At 35.8% G+C, this 20,646-nt stretch overlaps 1 protein-coding gene across 7 annotated transcripts in view; it reads left to right on the forward strand.

The window, feature by feature from the left end:
• NIPBL (NIPBL cohesin loading factor) overlaps nt 1-18,059 on the forward strand; it is a 157,541-nt gene extending 139,482 nt beyond the window's left edge. For 5 of the 7 annotated variants that reach the window (XM_036411015.2, XM_036411018.2, XM_045571564.1 and 2 more), the window contains 10 exons: nt 51-141; nt 2,769-2,942; nt 3,345-3,535; nt 6,219-6,326; nt 6,762-6,962; nt 10,000-10,146; nt 12,382-12,656; nt 14,298-14,472; nt 16,332-16,520; nt 17,083-18,059. In XM_036411015.2, coding sequence (XP_036266908.1) covers nt 51-141; nt 2,769-2,942; nt 3,345-3,535; nt 6,219-6,326; nt 6,762-6,962; nt 10,000-10,146; nt 12,382-12,656; nt 14,298-14,472; nt 16,332-16,520; nt 17,083-17,448 — 1,917 coding nt within the window. In that variant the 3' untranslated portion in view covers nt 17,449-18,059. Of the gene's footprint in view, nt 1-50; nt 142-2,768; nt 2,943-3,344; nt 3,536-6,218; nt 6,327-6,761; nt 6,963-9,999; nt 10,147-12,381; nt 12,657-14,297; nt 14,473-16,331; nt 16,562-17,082 lie in introns of all 7 variants that reach the window. The other 2 variants (XM_036411019.2, XM_036411017.2) reach the window with 2 other exon arrangements.
• Nucleotides 18,060-20,646: the final 2,587 nt, after the last annotated feature.

The following is a 20,646-nucleotide window of genomic DNA, read 5'->3' on the forward strand; positions in this document are numbered from 1 at the left end:
GAAAACTGATCTAAATTACCCTTCTTAATAATACTAATTTTCCCCCTTAGGTTAATATAAAGGATAAAGTACTTGAACTATTAATGTATTTTACAAAACATTCAGATGAAGAAGTACAAACAAAAGCCATCATTGGTCTAGGTAAGTTAAGTCTAAATTTCATTATAGTTTTAATTGTTTGAGAGATTGAGCAAGTTTTAAAATATTGTGAGTCTAAACAGTTCATTTATTTATGTATGTTTCTATTCATAGTAGGATCTACTGTGTAGAATATAGGAGTGGGGGTTAAAACACCTGGATTCCATTCCTAGCCAGCCAATGACTTCCTGGTGACCTTGAGCAAGTCATATAACTTCTCTGTTAATCAGTTTCCTAATTAATAAAATAGAGATGACAGTACAGTCTCCTTCCCCTACTTTATAGGGTTTCATAAGAACATTCATTCAAACCTAGCTGGTGTCGCTCAGTGGTTGAGCGTTGACCTATGAACCAGGAGGTCACGATTCAATCCCCAGTCAGGTCACATGCCCAGGTTGTGGGCTCGATCCCCAGTGTGGGAGGGTCAATGAGGCAGCCGATCAATGACTCTCTCATCATTGATGTTTCTATCTCTCTACCTCTCCCTTCCTCTCTGCAATCAATAAAAATGTATTTTTATAAAAATTAGAACATTAACTCAAGCACCTTGATACAGAACGATTATTTAGAAGAATTTTGTGCTATTGCATATTTTTTAAATATTTTTTCTTCTTTTTCCAAAGCTTTATCATTATATTTGCCTGGCATTTCTAGTAAAGATAGTGGGCAGTCTACTCTGGCTTTTATTCATACAGAAATACTTGAAACAAGTTGAATGTATATCTATCCCATATTATTATTTTTTAGGAACATTGATGTAGCAAATGCATGCCTTTGCAGAAGGCTAGAGTTTGTGGCTTATCTGGACGGGTCATGGGATACAGGAGAAATAGGAAGGGACAGGATTAAAGTACCTGGATTTAATGCACTTTAAAACAATACAAGAAGAATACTCTGTCTAGGTTTTTGTTTTTTATTGTTTGTTTTTTGTGCAAATACATATAAAATTAATAAAGTTAACTTACTTTGAAACTTTATTTTGTAATATTAACATGGTTTATAATTTAATATGTATGGACAATCATTAATATTAGTCTTTTTGAACTAAAATAATGTAATAAAAGATTCTAAGTTATTTAGATCTCATTAAACATTTACTGATTTTTTAAAATAAATTTAAATTTTGTTATCATATTTCTCCTTCCCTTTCAGAAATCACATTTAGCAAATATAGTAAAAATTTAGATATCATTTATTAGGAAATTTTACTGATATTATTATATTAAATAAATTATATTCAAGCCAGATGTGTACCTTTGAATATTTAATCTAGGCATAAGCTATATAAAGGGGCAAAACTAATAGTACTACATTTGATTCAGAGAACAAATACAGTTAACCCTTCAACAACATGAGGATTAGGGTAACCCACTCCCACACATTAAAAATCTACATTATAACTTTTTACTCCCAAAAACTTAAGTTATCCTTTAGTATCTGAGGGACTGGTTCCAGGACTCCACCATATACTAAAATCCAAAGAGGCCCTAATCTCTTTTATGAATTGGCAGAGAGCATTATATACAGACAGCCCTTCACATCTACAGATTCTCAGCCTCAGATCAAAAATACTGTTTTCGAACTGTGGTTGGTTGAATTCTCGATGTTAAACCCAGGGATTAAGTGAGAGAGGAAGGGAGAGATAAGAACATCAATCGGCTGCTTTCTGCATGCCCCTTACTGGGAATGGAGATGTGCCTTGCTCAGGAGGATGCTCAACCCACTGAGAAACACTGGCCAGGCTATAAATATTAACTTAAATAAGCAGTCCCATTTTAAAAATAATACCTCTAGACCAGTTAATGAAAAAAAATCTTGCCTGGGCCATAGTTATCCTGTGTGACCTTGGGCTAGTTATCTGATCACTCTATGCTTTGAATTTAGTTTGTTATTTGGTATCAATAATACTTGCTGTCATCAAGTATCTTAATTTTTATCTCACATAAATTACTATTTTATACAAATAAGCATAGGTAATAGTAATTTACTATATTAACTTGTTATAGAATTCAGCTTTGTGGCTTCATTATAATGCCATATGAGAAGTAAATGGAAAATATTTTTAGCTTTATTTTGAATTATTCTGTTTCATCAAATGGATATATTTAATGAAACATTAAATATACTTTTAAAATAATGCCAAAATAGTACTTTCTGCTAGGGATCTAAAATATGTTTATAGACATTATCTCTTAAATCCTGAAAACATCCCTTTGAGGTAGGTGGGTGGTAAATATTATTGTCCCCATTTTACAGATGGAGAATTGAGGCACAGAGAGATTATGTGACACACCCAAGGTCACCCTACAAGTCAGTGGTGGAGCCAGAAATAGAACCCAAGACTCCTGACTCCTAATCCATTTCCCTAGCCAGTAGACCCTGCTCCCTCCTCAAGGTTTCCTCTTGTGTGAAATACTCCTTTGAAATGCAATTTCTTGTTTTTAATTCATGGGGAAAGAAGTGCCTGCTCTTACACTTCTCTAGGTAAGGCCACCAGCATATTCTTCCAGTCATTTTAAGTTTTGAAATAAGGAGGGTTTTTTTAATGTAATTTATCAACACTGTCACTAAATGTTATATTTAATTTTACTATGACTATATCAAAAGATTTTTTTTTCTCATTTCTTTAGGATTTGCCTTCATTCAGCATCCAAGTTTAATGTTTGAGCAAGAGGTGAAAAATCTATATAATAATATCTTATCTGATAAGAACTCATCAGTAAATTTAAAAATACAAGTATTAAAAAACCTCCAGACCTACCTACAAGAAGAGGATACACGAATGCAGCAGGCAGATAGAGACTGTAAGTGAAAATATATTTTTTAATGTCGCAGTGTGGCAACAGTTAGAATACTCATTTTTAACCCAGGTATCAAAATTTCCTTATCTAATTAGATGAAGGAATTCAGTTCAGAAGGAGTCCTTAAGTCCATATCTAGGCTTAAGGGTATTCATAAACTCCCTAAAATTAACAATTTAATATAGGTGTAGACATTAACATTTTGAGAGAGAAGAGGATTGTAGTTACCAGGTTCTCAAACGGACCTCTAACAAAGACAAAAAATAAAAATAAAAAAATAAAAATTAAGAGCCATTGAGCCAGAGCACAAGCTCTGACATTTTGTGCTTTTGGTTGTGGTCCGCTTTGGTATATTTAAGTAAAGATTAGTGTACATGTTCTTAATATTTTTACTTCCTTTTGTAGGGAAGAAAGTTGCAAAACAGGAGGATTTAAAAGAAATGGGTGATGTTTCCTCAGGGATGAGTAGTTCCATCATGCAGCTTTACCTCAAACAGGTGCTTGAGGCGTTTTTTCACACCCAATCAAGTGTACGCCACTTTGCCCTAAATGTCATTGCATTGACTCTAAACCAAGGTCTTATTCATCCAGTTCAGGTAAGTGTGTTTTAGAAAGAAGAACTTGTTAAAAGAGCCAGATTTGTTGTCCTTTGATGACATTGTGATGAGATAATAAGTAGGTCTATCTCTTAGGTTGTCATTACTGCAGATACTCATATATTTATAATACCTCTATTAACAAACTTCCTATTTATATTGGCAGAACATGTACTCAGAATGATTTTTCTAAGTAGAGATGATTGATTTGTTTTAATTCAAGTTGACTCATCCCAAAGAATCAACAGCATGTAATGTCAAGAGAGTGAACTGGGTTAAGAACGTAATCTGTTAAACAGGGTGGGTTTTTGCCCACACAGAAGTATATCGTGTAATCTGAGCTCAGTTCCTTCATCTGTAAATTAGAAGTAACATCATCTACCCACACCTCAAAGCATTGATGTGAGGGCTAAATGATGTAATGAAGACATATTAGTGTTACTGAGGATCGGCAGCTAATGCTGATGTATTAGTGTACCTCTGACATGTTCAGGAGTGCCTAGGCTACAGAAGTGCATTTATTAGGTAAACAAAGCCCAGTATCCTTAACCATTTTCATTTTGGCTATTTTTCATGGAACTTTTCCTAAAATACCTATACTATATGTAAATGTGCTATATTCTTCCCTGTGTCCTGAGACAAAGCACACTAATGAAACATGCTAAACATTACTTAGCCTGTATTTCATGACTCAGGGTTATCATCATCATGATCACCTAATAAAATGTACAGTGGTTTATTAAAACTAGAATTTTTGAGATAGTTATAGCTCTTTACTAATACAGTATTCTAAATGGCCTCAGGTGGTTATGATTTTTATTGCCACATATGCTTTATCTCTTGCTCTTCATACATATAATTTTTTCTGAATCATTTGATAGTAAGTTTCAGATGTTATTATTCTTTACCTTTAAACATTTTATGCCAAAACCGGTTTGGCTCAGTGGATAGAGCATCGGCTTGGGGACTGAAGGGACCCAGGTTCAATTCCAGTCAAGGGCATGTACCTTGGTTGCGGGCATATCCCCAGTAGGGGGTGTGCAAGAGGCAGCTGATCGATGACTCATCGATGTTTCTAACTCTCTTATCTCTCTCCCTTCCTCACTATACAAAATCAATAAAATATATTAATAAATAAATAAATAAACATTTTAGTATATATTTTCTAAAAGAATATTCTCTTATAAAACCATAAAGTAGTAATCAAATTAAGGAAATTTAACATTAATACATTATTGCCTAATTTATAGTCTATTTTCAAATTTTGCCGGTTTACCCAATCATCCTATCTAATAAAAGAGTAATATGCAAATTGACCATACCTCTGCCATACCAACAAGCCATTCCCAATAGCCAATCAGGAGCAACTATGCAAATAAACCCAATCAAGATGGCTGTGGCCACGGAGAGAACAGGAGGCTTGGGTTTTCCTGGCAATGGAGGAAGCCAAGCTTTCCTCCTGTCCTGGCCTGCCTTGGCCTCCATTCAAGGCTAAAAAGTTTCAATTATAGAGATAAATAAATCCCAGATCCCAGGGCCCCCGCTTGGGTCGCCAGGGGGTGTGACCGGCCTGCAAACCACCACAGGCCCCTCACCCAGGCTACTGCAAACCCAAGGGAACCCCCACCCTGATCCATGACACCCTTTAGGGCAAAGCAGCCAATCCCCGCCTGTGCACCAGGCCTCTATCTAATAAAAGAACAATATTCAAATTGACCATCACTCCAACACACAAGATGGTGCTCCCATGTGGACACAAGATGGCCGCCACAAGATGGCTAGCAGGGGAGGGCAGTTGGGAGGGACAAGGGCTGCAAGGGAGGACATCTGTGGGCGATCAGGCCAGCAAGGGAGGGCAGTTGGGGGTGATCAAGCCTCAGAGGAGGGAAGCTGGGGGTGGTTGAGCCTGCAGGGGAGGGCAGTTGGGGGGGGACTAGGCCTTCAGGGGATGTCCGACTGCCACGGAGGCGGGAGAGGTTCCCACCACCACGCTGCTGCTCGCCAACCATGAGCCCAGCTTCTGGCTGAGCACCGCTTCCCCTGTGGGAGCGCACTGACCACCAGGGGCAGCTCCTACATTGAGCGTCTGCCCCTGGTGTCAGTGCACATCATAGTGACCGGTCATTCCACCATTCGTCGGTTTGCATAATAGCCTTTTAGGATATTTAAGACTATATAGGATATCATAGTCTTAATTGGATATTCTTAGTGTGGGAATAGGGGGGTTTATGTTTAAAGCACCTTAAATTCACCCTGAAATTGTTTAAATTTCACCACATTAGTATTTTTGCTTATGCTCCAGTGCTTTTTTGCTTTAAGCTAAATTTAAGGAAGAATAATCATTTTTAAAAGAACACTAAAACAGCCGAAACCGGTTTGGCTCAGTGGATAGAGCGTAGGCTTGCGGACTGAAAGGTCCCAGGTTTGATTCCAGTCAAGGGCATGTTCTTTGGTTGTGGGCACATCCCCAGTAGGGGGTGTGCAAGAGGCAGCTGACCGATGTTTCTCTCTCATCGATGTTTCTAGCTCGCTCTCTCCCCCTTCCTCTCTGTAAAAAAATCAGTAAAATATATTTTAAAATAAATAATAAATTCAGATATATATCGAGTTTTAACATATGTAAAGATAAATATAGAGTTTTTGCTACTGTGATATCTTATAAATCCTGTATTTTTATTTCCAGTGTGTACCGTATTTAATTGCTATGGGTACAGACCCAGAACCTGCTATGCGGAACAAGGCTGATCAGCAGCTTGTGGAAATAGACAAAAAATATGCTGGATTCATTCATGTATGTATTTTTAAATTGTATAACCTAAATGTAAACATCTTTCTTTGGTGACTGTCCTGCCCATATTCCTACTAGAATAAAATATTTTGCTTAGTACTTAAACATGCAACCAAGTTTGTCACCCCAAGTTTTTATTCTGATTTAAAATGAACTCTTAAGGTAGTGGTAGAGGTGATAGTGCAGCAAGCACATTGGCATGCATGGGTTCTGGTTCTTACTGTTTGACCTTGTGAGTAATGGCTTTTCTGGATCTTTTTCTTCTGTAAAATGAGGGGAATTCAATAAATGGTATTTAATGTTCTTCCAGTGTTGCATTCTATGATTTGTTTTTATATAGCAAAACCAAATGATGAAGTTAGCCTCAGACTACAATGCTTAAAGTATATTTTTAATCTTTTTATTTCCATGACAAAAATGAGGTTTTATTGATTTCAGATGAAAGCAGTGGCTGGTATGAAGATGTCTTACCAGGTACAACAGGCAATCAACACGTGCCTAAAAGATCCTGTAAGGGGCTTCAGACAAGATGAGTCCTCTAGTGCTTTGTGTTCACACCTTTACTCCATGATCCGTGGAAACCGACAACACAGACGAGCCTTTCTAATTTCTTTACTCAACCTCTTTGATGACACAGCAGTAAGCACAAAAACTTATTATTTTAAGAAAATAAGTGTTTTCTAAATTTTATTCCTAAAGTAGTCACCAATTTTAAAATATTACAGTTTCGGTAAATAATAGTGACTATGTTAACTGTGTTTTTTTAGTCTTCTGTGTTAAATTCAAGGGATACAGTCAAAACTGAACAGGAAATTTTGCATGGGAATAAATACAGTGAGGGGTAAAGTATAATTGTGTCTTCATAATGAGCGTCTTATAAACTTTGATAGCTGTTCCTTTAAACATACCTTTAAATATATTTTTATTGATTTCAGAAAGAAAGGGAAGAGGGAGAGAGAGAGAGAGAAGCATCACTGATGAGAGAATCATTAATTGGCTGCCTCCTGCATGTCCCCTACTGGGGATCGAGCCCACAACTCAGGGATGTGCACTGAGTGGGAACTGAACAGTGACTTCATGGTTCATCGGTTGACACTCCACCACTGAACTACATCAGCCAGGGCAAAGCATAGCTTTAATAAACTGTATCACTAAACTATCATTTAGGGGGGTAGATTAGATAGATTATATTAGATAAATAGATAGATGAATAAATAAGTGAAATTTTACTTGTTTTTGTCAGATTCTAATATTGTTAGAATAATTATTCTAGCGTTTTGGCTGTTGAGATTCCCTTTTTGAAGAGCTCACATTTGTGTAAAAATAACTTGACCCTTTAGGCTATTACACAAGTATCATTGTCCAGAACTGTAAGCCAAGAAAAGAGAACATTTTATCCTTTGAACTTACCTCGTTATTTATTCATTCAGTATACACAAATATCTATTCACACCTGCTGTCTGGTAACCATTGTACTAGAACATGAACAAAGTAGTAAATAGGACAGATGTGGTATGTGCCCACATGAAGCTTACAAAATATTACAAACATATATGTCAGAAATAGATATAATTTAATCACCACAACCATCATATCATCAGCATTAAGCTTTGATTTTCTGTGGGATATTGTGCTAAGAGTCCAAAATGATATGATACAGTGCTCTTGCCAATAAGGGATCTTACTTCCAGTTAGGGAGCTAGCACACAAAATAAAGGAAACAGATAACAGTTAAGGTTAGCACATCCTGAGTGGCAGGTGATTGGTGTCAGTGATGCTGCCCTATTTACCACCTGAGCTCCATTCCTGTGGTTTCATTGCCTTCTGGGTGCCATTGGCTGGTGTTCTGTCATCTTAGCTTGTAAATTGCTAAATCCAGCTCTGATCCTGCAGGACTTCCTTATTACTACCTTCAACAAAGGGTATCCAAGGAGGAACAAATTACTGAAGATTAGATTAGATGGATTTACTATTTAAGGGAAGGGTAAAAACACAAAGATACAAAGATAAGAATGTGTGGGAAACAGCCTAAACTGGTTTGGCTCAGTGGATTTACCCTCGGCCTGTAGACTGAAAAGTCCCAGGTTCCATTCCAATCAAGGGCATGTACCTTGGTTGCGGGCACATCTCCAGTAAGGGGTGTGCAGGAGGCAGCTGCACATACACACACACACACACACACACACACACACACACACACATATGTATATGTATATGTATATGTATATATGTCAGCATTAAATTCAATAGGTGAGGTGGGGTTCTATGACTGCATCTCCCCAATTTTAACATGTAAGTGTTGATACATATTTAAAAACCAAAAATAGAGTACGAGTCTCATGAACACCAATAGCAAGTATATCCCATCTGACCTGTGGGATTTTTGTTGTGTTATTGAGTTTTCTGCTGTTTGGATGACAGAATAAAGGAGATGATGGGAGAGAATGTTTTTTATCGTTTTTTTAAAGCTGTAAATGTGTTAAAGGAATTTAAATGTTAACATGTCTTTCAGTTTATATTATGTATAATCATAAATGCTGGAAGTCTCTGTTACTTCTTTTTAAAGCAAACAACTAGTAGTAACCATAATTTTTTTTTTTTTAAGTTGTGCCTACTTCAGTTTCTCTAGTGTGAAACTGGTAGCACCGTCAGAAGTACTCTGATATTCTAAATTTATGAAGGAAACTGTAGGTGTTTTATGAGTAAATGAACTATGTGGAGTTTTTAACCCACATATTAGTACTATAATTACCACTTATTGAGGGCAGAAACTGTGTAACTGCTCTCCATATAGGTTAAGCACTTAGAAACACAATGATAATTATGAATTTTTATATATAAAATTTTTGATAATGTGGTATGGGTTTATCATGAAGATCCCATATACTCTTTATATATAAAAGGCTAAGCAACCTTTCAACCATCTGACCAGCCAGTATGTATGACGCACACTGACCACCAGGTCTCAGACGCTTAATGCAAGAGCTGCGAGCTGTGGTGACTTCTGCCGAGCTATGGTGACTTGGCAGTGACGTTTCTCAGATGGCGCACCCCGGGAGCAGAGAGGAGGCAGCCCGATTCTGGAGTGTGCGCCTGAGAGCCACCCTCTCGCAATCTGGGACCCCTTGGGGGATGTTGGAAAGCTTCTTTCAGCCCGGATCCCTGCAGGCCAGGCCAAGGGACCCCACCTGCTGGGGGGACCCCCGCTCACTCCACAGATGCCCTTTGAGCCCTAGCACCGCCCCAGCTACAACCAGCTGGGGAGGAAGGGGAGGAACTGCAGGAAGTTGGCTCCAGGGCATGTCTGGCCCATCTCGCCCTGGCCCACCCTGAGGGCTACCTTCTAATTAATTTTCGTTAATGCGCATGAATCTGTGGACTAGGACATTAGTAAGAATATAAAGGGAATTCCACTTGGATGCCCTAAAAAATTTCACCTCTTCCTTTCTTGAAGTACTATGGTGTAAGTCATGAAATCTCTTAAAATGTTAATAAGATTATTTTATAAAATCCATTTCTGCTCCCTCTTCCTTTTCTTACCTTACCCTACCCCACTCTCTTTCTCTTAAACATTAACTGAGATCAAAGTATTATATAATATTTTTTCTAAAAAGGCTTTTTGGATGGATGTCTAGATTATCCACTAAACGTGTACCTTTTTTTTTTTAATTTACAGAAAACAGAAGTGACTATGCTCTTGTATATAGCAGACAATCTAGCCTGTTTTCCATACCAGACACAGGAAGAGCCGTTGTTTATAATGCATCACATAGACATTACACTCTCAGTTTCTGGTAGTAACCTATTGCAGTCATTCAAGGAGGTAAGCTACTTACGTCGCTGTTCTTCATGTATGTGTCGAAGTGCCAGCATGCTATTTTCTTTCTTTTTTTATATATATATATATAATTTTATTTATTTATTTATTTATTTATTTTTTACTGATTTTTTACAGAGAGGAAGGGAGAGAGATAGAGAGCTAGAAACATCGATGAGAGAGAAACATTGACCAGCTGCCTCTTGCACACCCCCTACTGAGGATGTGTCCACAACCCAGATACATGCCCTTGACCAGAATCGAACCTGGGACCCTTCAGTCCGCAAACTGGCACTCTACCGCTGAGCCAAACCGGTTTCAGCCAGCATGCTGTTTTCACTGTTTTGTTTCTCATTCTTTTTATCTTTTCACAAGTATATAAAGTCTTTCTTATTGAAATCTGGGCAGTGCTTGAATTGGGGAGAGGAAGTGGGTTGCCATTTCATTTCTATTAAGAAACACCTGCCGAAACCGGTTTGGCTCAATGGATAGAGCGTCAGCTTGGGGACTGAAGGGTCCCAGGTTCGATTCCAGTCAAGGGCATGTACCTTGGTTGCAGGCATATCCCAGTAGGGGGTGTGCAAGAGGCAGCTGATCAATGACTCTCATCGATGTTTCTAACTATCTCTCCCTTCCTCTCTACAAAGATCAATAAATTTTTTTTTTTTTTAAGAAAGAAAGAAACACCTAAAACCATCCCATTTCAGATCATTTGAGTGGGATATATATACTTACCTGTATATATGGATAGTTCTGTTGATGCCATTATCTCACTCCTTTATTTCTCTCACTTTAATTGTTTGGTGTCCTTTCATATATTCATTTAAGCCCCATTGTAAAGTACCTTGCTGGTCTATAAATCTGGTAATGCTGTAGATCACAAAAATACCCTGGGAGATATATAGATAGCTTACAAAGAAACATGGGAAATGTATACTACTACTAATGTCTTTATTCTTGAAAACCAGCATCATAATTAAGTTGGTGTATTGTGTATCTAAAACTTTACTAAGTTTGTTATAAACCTTATATCTTCTCCTCCTTGGATTTTTTTAGGAAGAAGTGTAGTTTAATTATAAAAGCACCTGTTGTAGTACTGGGCACATAGTTAGCACCTAGTAAATTTTTTATAAATTAATCGGAATATTTTTATATACCTGATGGTGATTCAAGTAGATCTCATTTTACAAAATCACATTGAACAAAATCCTTAGGTGTTTAATATGCACATTGAAGTTGGAAAAGTTAATTTCCCAGGAAGTTGAACTATTGTGTTATCTTATTTTACTTCACTTACTATTGTGCATATGCTTATAAATGTTTCTCCTATTTTAACAGTTGCATTTTGAATAATTGCTTTGTAATCTAATATTTTCCCTCTCTTAAACCCAACTGACTTCCCTTTATTTTAAATAGATAAGTTTCATAAAGTACAAAGAAACAATTTAAGTATTGAAGAAAAATTGCCTATTGCTGAAAAGTTTTTTTAAATGTGTTTTTGTTGATTTTAGATAGAGGAATGGGGAGAGAGAGGGAAAAAAACATTGGTGGGCTGCCTCCTGCATGGTCCCTACTGGGAATCGAGCCCTGGGAATGTACCCTGACCAGGACTGAACTGGCGACTTTTTGGTATATGGGACAATGCTCAACCAACTGAACCACACTAGCCAGGGCATGGAAAAATTCTTGAAAGAAAGACTAATAAAACCTGGGGGCATTCAAGCCTACTGTATTTCATCCCAATTAAATTATAATTACTGCTTTTTGTCTATGTTGGTTCACTTATATACCAAATTCGTACTTCTATAATTTATTTCATTACTTTCCTATAAGAAAATTATTAACCTTTGAATGATATTTTAGAAGAAATATCTAAAATACTTTTTTAATTATATTACTAATTATAGTATTAATATGTTGGTTAAAAACTCCACACAGTTCATTTATCCCCTTTTTTTGGAGGGGAGGGAGTTTTGGAGGAATGGATTATATATTACTTTATTTAGTCTTGGAACCTAGTATTTCTCCCAAGGTTATTATGGAAATAACCTTGGGAGAAATACTAGGTTTTTCTCCCAAGGTTATTTTTTCCATAATCACCTCGAGTCATTATGGAAAGGCAGAAGGTTTCATTGTATACAGTATGAATGTGAGGATGCCTTTTGAAGCTGTTAAATGCAGATATGTGTATTTGTTAGTGGTATTTTGTTTTTTAAAAATATAATTTTCTTTTTATTTCAGTCTATGGTAAAAGACAAAAGGAAAGAGAGAAAACCTTCACCTAGTAAGGAACATGAGTCAAGCGAGAGTGAAGAAGAAGTCTCCAGGCCTCGGAAGTCACGGAAACGTGTAGATTCAGATTCAGACTCAGATGCAGATGATGATATAAATTCAGTGATGAGATGTTTGCCAGAAAATTCAGCTCCCTTAATTGAGTTTGCAAATGTTTCCCAGGGTATTTTATTGCTTTTGATGTTAAAACAACATTTGAAGAATCTCTGTGGATTTTCTGATAGGTAAGGTTACATAAGCAAGGAAAGAAAAAACTTTGTTCAAATCATAAATTATGAAACCCAGTTTTGATTGCATGTTTATTTTAATATTTAAAATGCTCCTTTCATGACTAATATTGTGTTGTATAATAAACCATAATTTGTTCAATCTATTATCAAACAGGAAAAAATGCATCCCTTTACTTGGTAATAATGCATTATAAATTAAAGGACTTATTTTGTTGATTTCCTTAAAAATATCTTTTTAAAAATATATATATTCTAATTGATTTTAGAAAGGAAAGGAAAGGGAGAGATAGAAACATCAATGATGAGAGAATCATTGATCCGCTTCCTCCTGTATGCCCCCTACTGGGGATCAAGCCACAACCCAGGCATGTACCCTTGGCTGGAATCGAACCCGGGACTCTTCAGTCCACAGGCCTATGCTCCATCCTCTGAGCCAAACTAGCTAGGGCTCCTTAAAAAGATCTTATTGGAGAATTACTCTAATTTTAAAATAGATTACAAATTTAAGTTTTTAAAGAGCTATGAATGAAGATTAGATGTGGACCAACTAGACTAAGTTCTAACAGAATCACAGTATTTTTTTTTCTTTATTGATTAAGGTATTACATATGTGTCTTTACCCCCCCCCCATTGCCCCCACTCATGCCCTCATCCCCCAACCCCCCAGTGTCTGTGTCCTTTGGTTAGGCTTATAGGGATGCATACAAGTCCTTTGGTTGATCTCTCTCCCTTACCCCCACCCTCCCCTACCTTTCCTCAGAAACAATCTTTAATGCACTCTATAAAGTAAGAGAGAGAAAAGTACTATTTATTGTGAATGTCCTATAATTGTATTCACTATTAGTCATTGTATGTATCTCTTTTCCACCTGTACCCATGGAATAGTGGCCATAAGCCACATTCATTGCAAGCTTACATTAGGAATCTCAAAGTCATATGTTCATAGAGGACAGATACTGAAACAAGTTCAGTGGACCTGGTGTAATGTCAGAGGCAATCTGGCAAGAGCACGTTTCATCTAAAGGACTCAGATATTCATCAGCTTGTTGCCACGAAAAGAGGGGCACAGTGTGGCCACAGCTTCCACTCTTAAAAGAAGCTATATAATTCAGACTTTTATGACAAGTATTTTGATGTTAAATGTTGGCAAAGTAATTTAAAACCTTATAGGTATTGGAGCAATGCTAAGGAGTTGAAAGATTTTTTAATCAGAGTTAATATGGAACAGGTTTGTAAACAGTCATTCTTGCTGCTGTGTAGGGAATAAGTATTTGGGGGTGAGGTGGTAAAAAGGTAGGAGATAAGCCAGCTGTGTGGTATTGAGTAATTATATTAAAACTGGTGTATAATCACAATCATGGTGTTAAGAAGTATTATAGACATGAGTTACTGCTGTCATTTAAATGATGCCTCTATTCAAGACACATACTGAGAGAAACAAGAGAGGAGTATTCTTTTTAATTTTTGCCTTTATATATTTACTTCACTTTTTAAAATTATATTTACTTTGTATACTAGTTCACTGGTTAAAATCTGTATGAGAAAAAGTTTATTAGTAAATAAACTTTAACTAGAAGCAATTTAAATGTAAATGCCTGAAAATGTTTTAGTTAATGGTTTGATTTTCCCAAACAGTAAAATTCAGAAATATTCTCCATCTGAATCTGCAAAAGTATATGATAAAGCGATAAACCGAAAAACAGGAGTTCATTTTCATCCCAAACAAACACTGGACTTCCTGCGCAGTGATATGGCTAATTCCAAAATCACTGAAGATGTGAAGAGGAGTATAGTAAAACAGTACCTAGATGTGAGTAGTAAAACCAGAATGTATTTTCTTCCAATAATGGCTTTTATTTACTTGTTGTTGTTGTTAATTCTCACACAAGGATATTTTTTCCATTGACTTTCAGAGAGAGAGAAACATTGATTAGTTGCCTCCCACACGTGCCCTAACCAGAGCTGGGGATTGAGCCTGCAACTAAAGTACATGCCCTTGACTGGGATCCTTCAGTCTGAGAGCTGATGCCCTATCCACTGAACCAAACTGGATAGGGCATTTTATTTGTTTGTTTGTTTGTTTGTTTGTTTGTTTATAGAAAGAGGAAGGGGGAGAGAAAAAGAAACATGGATTTGTTGTTTTGCTTATTTATGCATTCATTTGCTGATTCTTGTATGTGCTCTGATTGGGAATTGAACCCACAACCTTGGTATATAGGCACAACACTCCAACTAACTGAGCTATCTGACCAGGACAATAATGGCTTTTATTTTCAGTACATTTTGGGAGTGAGTTAGCTACTTACATTGAAAGTAAGCTTCATGAACTGTCAAGATTATTTTTCTGTCTGGTTTTAAGGAGTTCCTATAAGCTTGCTTTCCCATTCATGCACTGTATCCTAATTATTTGTTCTTAGAAAGTACCAGCTCGCCACTAATTTTATTTTGGTGGAAATGAAAGTTTTTAGGAAAAAGCCATGCCCATTTTTGTATTTTTTTAATTCAATAGATTATTATATGGTGTAAATTTTATAAAAAGAAAAATTATGAAAAGTCATCCTCCTACCCTCTGTAGCCATTCTATTTCTCTTTATTCTGGCAGCCGATATCCCTATTTTTTCATGTATTCTTACAGAAATATATATCTGTACGTTTGAGTATCTCTTATTTTATATTCACTTAACAAGTATGTGAGTATTTGTGTATTAAATGTGCTTTTACATCATTTAAGAGTAGGAAAATTGATAGAGACCGAAAATATAGTTTACCAGGGCTGAGAGTAGGGAATTATTGAATGGATACAGTATGAGTTTCTGTTGCTGAAAAGTTTTTGGAAATAATGGTGGTAATAGATGCACAACATTGTAATATTCTTAATGCCAATGAATTGAACACTTTAAAATTATTAAAATTCTAAATTTTATGTTCTGTATATTTCACTACAGTGAATATGTTTAATGTTTTAAAAATGTTTGTAGAGACTATTTTTAAAAATAAAGGTTTTGTTTTCTGCTTAAAGCAGGGAGCTAAACATAACTAATAATGAATTTTTTTGACCAAGAATGAAACCTATACAACAGTTTTCGTATTATGCATAGATTGTAACTCATATACTCTAAGTAAAATATTATTTTAGTTCTCATTTTATATTCTTCCTTTGCTTCCTCTGGTATCCTCTTGACTTGGCAGAGCACAAAGGGGACAGAAGATTTTAAATTGTCCATCATTATTAATTAATCAGCTGATTGCTTGATGACTTGGACCAGCATCAGCCACCTCTGACTTACATACAGTCCAAATCTGGCCCTCTGCCTGTTTTCATAAATAAAGTTTTATTGAAACAGTCATGCCCATTCATTTATGTATTGTCTGTAGCTACTTTCACACTATGATGGCTGTGAAAATTTTATTGCAGTAAATTTTTTACAATGGTATAGTTGTGAAAGAGACTATATAGCCTGCAAAGATGGATATATTTACTCTCTGACTATTTATAGAAAATGCTTGCCAGCCCCAGACTTGGGCAATAGTTATATATTTACCCACACCAAATTCTGGCTCTAGGGCCCATGGTGGGGGGGAAATGTTAAAGAAAAGAACATTTAGTGATTTGGCTGTCTTGTTTGAAATATTTACTTAAAATTCAAAATTAATACCTTATTTTTATAGTTCAAACTTCTCATGGAACATCTGGACCCTGACGAAGAGGAAGAAGAAGGGGAGGTGTCAGCTAGCACAAATGCTCGGAACAAAGCAATTACCTCGCTGCTTGGAGGAGGCAGCCCTAAAAATAATGCAGCAGCAGAGACAGAAGATGATGAAAGTGATGGGGAGGATAGAGGAGGAGGCACTTCAGGGGTGAGGCGGAGGAGGAGTCAACGTATTTCGCAGCGTATTACGTAAAATGATTTTTATGTGCTTATATATGTCAGTCTTTTAAATGTACACCAAGTAATGTAATACTTACAAGAGAAAACGTTTTGTAGATAGATTCTCTACTTAACCATTTATACATCCTTTTGTAGAAAGTTTAACATAAAGACAATAAAAAAGAAAAAAAAACAGAAATGAGATTTATCAGCATAAAGGATTATTAATTTTTATTTGGATTGTATTAATGTGTGTTATCCTTTTTTATTGTTGCTAAGTTTTATGTAGCTTTATGGTTCATATGTATATATATAACTTTATATATCAATAAGAGTAAAGACACGGGTACAAATTAAGAGTTTTATGGTTTTACAAGTATATGTTAACCCCTTGGCGCTGGCGGTCACGGTGCGTCTCATTGCCGGCAATGGAAGTGTGCTGGGAAATCCCAACTCCCGGCGTCAAGGGATTAAAAGCAATAAAAACAATAATTTCACTAAAATTATTTTGTATAACACTTGGTCTTTTTTCCCCCCTCCCAATGTTTTAGTCATTGAGAAGGTCAAAACGAAATTCAGACTCTACCGAGTTGGCAGCACAGATGAATGAAAGTGTTGACGTCATGGATGTCATCGCTATTTGCTGTCCAAAGTACAAAGATCGACCACAAATTGCAAGAGTAGTACAGAAAACCAGCAGTGGCTTCAGTGTTCAGTGGATGGCAGGCTCCTACAGCGGCTCCTGGACTGAGGCTAAGCGCCGTGATGGCCGCAAACTGGTGCCTTGGGTAGACACTATTAAAGAGTCAGACATTATTTACAAAAAAATTGCTCTAACGAGTGCTAATAAGCTGACTAATAAAGTTGTTCAGACTTTACGATCCCTGTATGCCGCCAAGGATGGGACTTCCAGCTAATGAATTTGTACATGCAGCCAAATTTACAGGAATTTTTTTAAAAGGCAGAAAAACTTGAAATATCATCATTCTGGCAAAAAAACAAAATCAGTTTTATGAAGAGTAAGAATGGAACCTGGGATGCAGGAACAAAAGAAGGAAATGTTGGGCAGACATTTTTGTGGGAGCTCCCTTCGCTGTTGTGCAGCAGAAACAGATTCTCAGTTCATTTTTACTCCCACTGTATTATAGTTTAACAGAAATTGTTTATATCTTGGAAAAACTTTCTGTTTAAAAAATAAACAAGTGAATGTTGGAAATTAGTCTGTTAATGTTCTTAATAAAGTGTTCTTGGAGTTTAACCTAGCAGCGGATGGCTTTCTTTAGCTTAGCCCAGTTTCCAGGGAAGCATTGTTTTTTCCAGGCTGTAAAATGGCAGAATCTCCTGGGTATATAATTTATTCTGTTGAAAAAAAAAAAGCATGCAGTATCTATGACCTATCTGCAGAAGGAGTTTTTGTAAATGTAGATTTTGATGTATTAGGTCACCCTGAAAACAAAACAAGAAAAGGGATCCCCAGGCAATCTGGTGGAGCGAATACTGCAATAAATTTTTTTACTTCTCTTTGTTACTTGTCTGTTTCCATTTGAATTTCTTATTGTAAAGATCTGTTTAAATCCATTTATATTATTTTGCAGTCTTTTATGTAAAATTTATTATATCACTGGTTTTCAAAGCGAAACATAAAATATTGTTTATATAGTTTGTATAGGCTGACTTCTGAATAATTGGTATCTATTATTTTCATTCCCATAAAAGGGTGTAAACAATTAACTCCAGGGTTTTATTGTATCCTGCAATATTTAGTATTAACTATATGATTTAGCACTGTGCCAAACACATTTTCAAGAGTACATTTTGATATAAAAAGAAACTATAGTTTATTCTTTGTATGCTTCAATTTCTTTCTAGTGATTTCATGGTGGTAATATTTATTTTTTTAAACAGCTCTGTGGGACAAAACTTGATTGGGTTTTCCTCCTGTGGAATTTGAAGACAATAAGATTTATCAGAGATTAAAATACCAGTTAAAAAGTATATAAGAATATAAAGTTGAGATAGACTACTGAGGAATAAAGATGTGGGTAAAAAAGCCCATTTTGAATGCCACGAGCCTAACATGTAATCATGCCTGCTGTCGTTTACTTACAAAAATTCTGCTGGTTAAATATTTTATCCCTATTTTGTAGATAAGGAAAACAGGCTCAGAAGGACTCGATAATTTGCCTGTACGTGTTATAATAGACATTTAAATGTGGGGCTGGAGTAATCACATCTCACTACTCTAAACTAATAGAATATCAAGTGCAAAGGAGATGATCCTGTTGAGAGGAAACCAGGATCTTCAAAATATATCTACTTGGGGATATATGTTGAGTGAGCATTAGGAACTAGGCACACAGTAGTAGTAAGGTTGTATCATAGATGATGGTCACAGATGAATTGCTGTGCTTAAGAATTTTCCACATATTCTAAGTTACAGTATTTTAACTGTTAATATAAGCCAAATGTTCATATAATTCACAAGACTTAACATTTAAATACACAAACCAAAGTTTTCGGAAAACAGATTTCTCAAATATGAGTTTTGGGATCTTAACACAAAATTAAGTTAGGGCTTTTGTTGTCAGATATTCAAAATTGAACTTTCCAAGTATATTTGAGATTTACAAAGTTCAATCTTACTCTATAGTTTGTTGATATAGTAAGCCATATCTTTATTGACTGATACTGAAAAGATAATGTTATATTTTATATAAAAATTTTCAAGTACCTTTTTATTAATATGAAAGTTTAGTGTTTTATTTATTTATTATTTTGACAAGTAATTGGGTAGTTAAGAAAATCCATACCAAAATACAAATGTAGGAACAGAGTTTAGTTAACTCGGGGAAGAAAGATGTGTTTCAGAGACAAGTAAGATACAGCTTACTCTGTTCAGATGTCGAGGATTTCCATTGTTAGCAGGTAATGGAAGCGCACAGGCAATTTTTGATGTCTGTAGTTTGTCATGAACACAGGTAAGTCAAAATGTTTTGTGCAATGTAGATCTTACAAAGAGTAAGCGTATTTGTCCTATGCTCATTTTAGGAAGTAAACTTAGCTAGTTCCACACACACCACCATTAGTTGTACAAGGAACTCATTTTGGTTACAATTGCAATGTCTAAGAGGCCTGCATCTTCAGAAATATTGATAGAAACTGGAAAGAACATTACTTTTGCGAATATAAAACCCATCAGGTCATCCATTTGAAATAATGTAATTTGAAACACTCAACAGTAATTTTCACTCTACAAAAATCCTACTTATTTGAACCTTTCGCTGTTTGCCTTGCTCATTTTAAAACTAAAGTTTATTTAATCCCTTAGCTAATTTTTGTCATGGAAAGCATATTATTTCACACATTATTTTTATTTATTTGAAGATTTTTCTAAATGCACTTCTTGACCTATTGGTCCTATCTGAAAAACAGTTAAATGTAAATTTGGTATGATAGAAAGGTCACTGACCAAATTCGAGTTTGCATAGTTTATTGACCAAGTGGTCCTAAAATCCCATGTGTTTTGCATATCACCCACCCTTCCTTTGTAAGACTATTGTATATTATTTAATTGCTCAAATTACACATAGTATACACACACAGTTTTTCCTGTTTAGAATTTAGTAAACTATTTGGCTTTTTGTTACAGAACCACCACATATCCGTCACTGAGTTTCAGTCATTCTGAACTTCGGACCAAACTTATTTGAGCTATGCCCCATAGGCTCCTCCCTCATGTTTTTCTGAAGCAAATCCCATATTATTTCACTTATAAATACACCTTTAAATATTAATATTTGACCAAAAAAAACCTGTTCAAATGTTCAATTTTCTCAAAATGGTTTTTTGTTGTTTTTTGTGGGGGGTTTTTTAGGTCTTAATCCATAGGTTTCTTCATTACCTTTTATTCTTTGCAAATTTTTCATGAAGAAACTAAATTGTTTTGCCCCTGGGTTCTTAAAAAAAAAAAAAAAAAAAAAAAAGTTGATTTTAAATAGAGGAACAACAGATGTTTTCTGGTTTGTAATTCTTTTTCTTACATTAATTTATTATAGGTTTGAGAGACATCATCTCTCTTCCAAACTCATGCATTGTTCTTGAGCCTGCATAACTAG

This window comes from Pipistrellus kuhlii, unplaced genomic scaffold, assembly GCF_014108245.1.
Source record: "Pipistrellus kuhlii isolate mPipKuh1 unplaced genomic scaffold, mPipKuh1.p scaffold_m20_p_4, whole genome shotgun sequence".
NCBI classification, from domain to species: Eukaryota; Metazoa; Chordata; class Mammalia; order Chiroptera; family Vespertilionidae; genus Pipistrellus; species Pipistrellus kuhlii.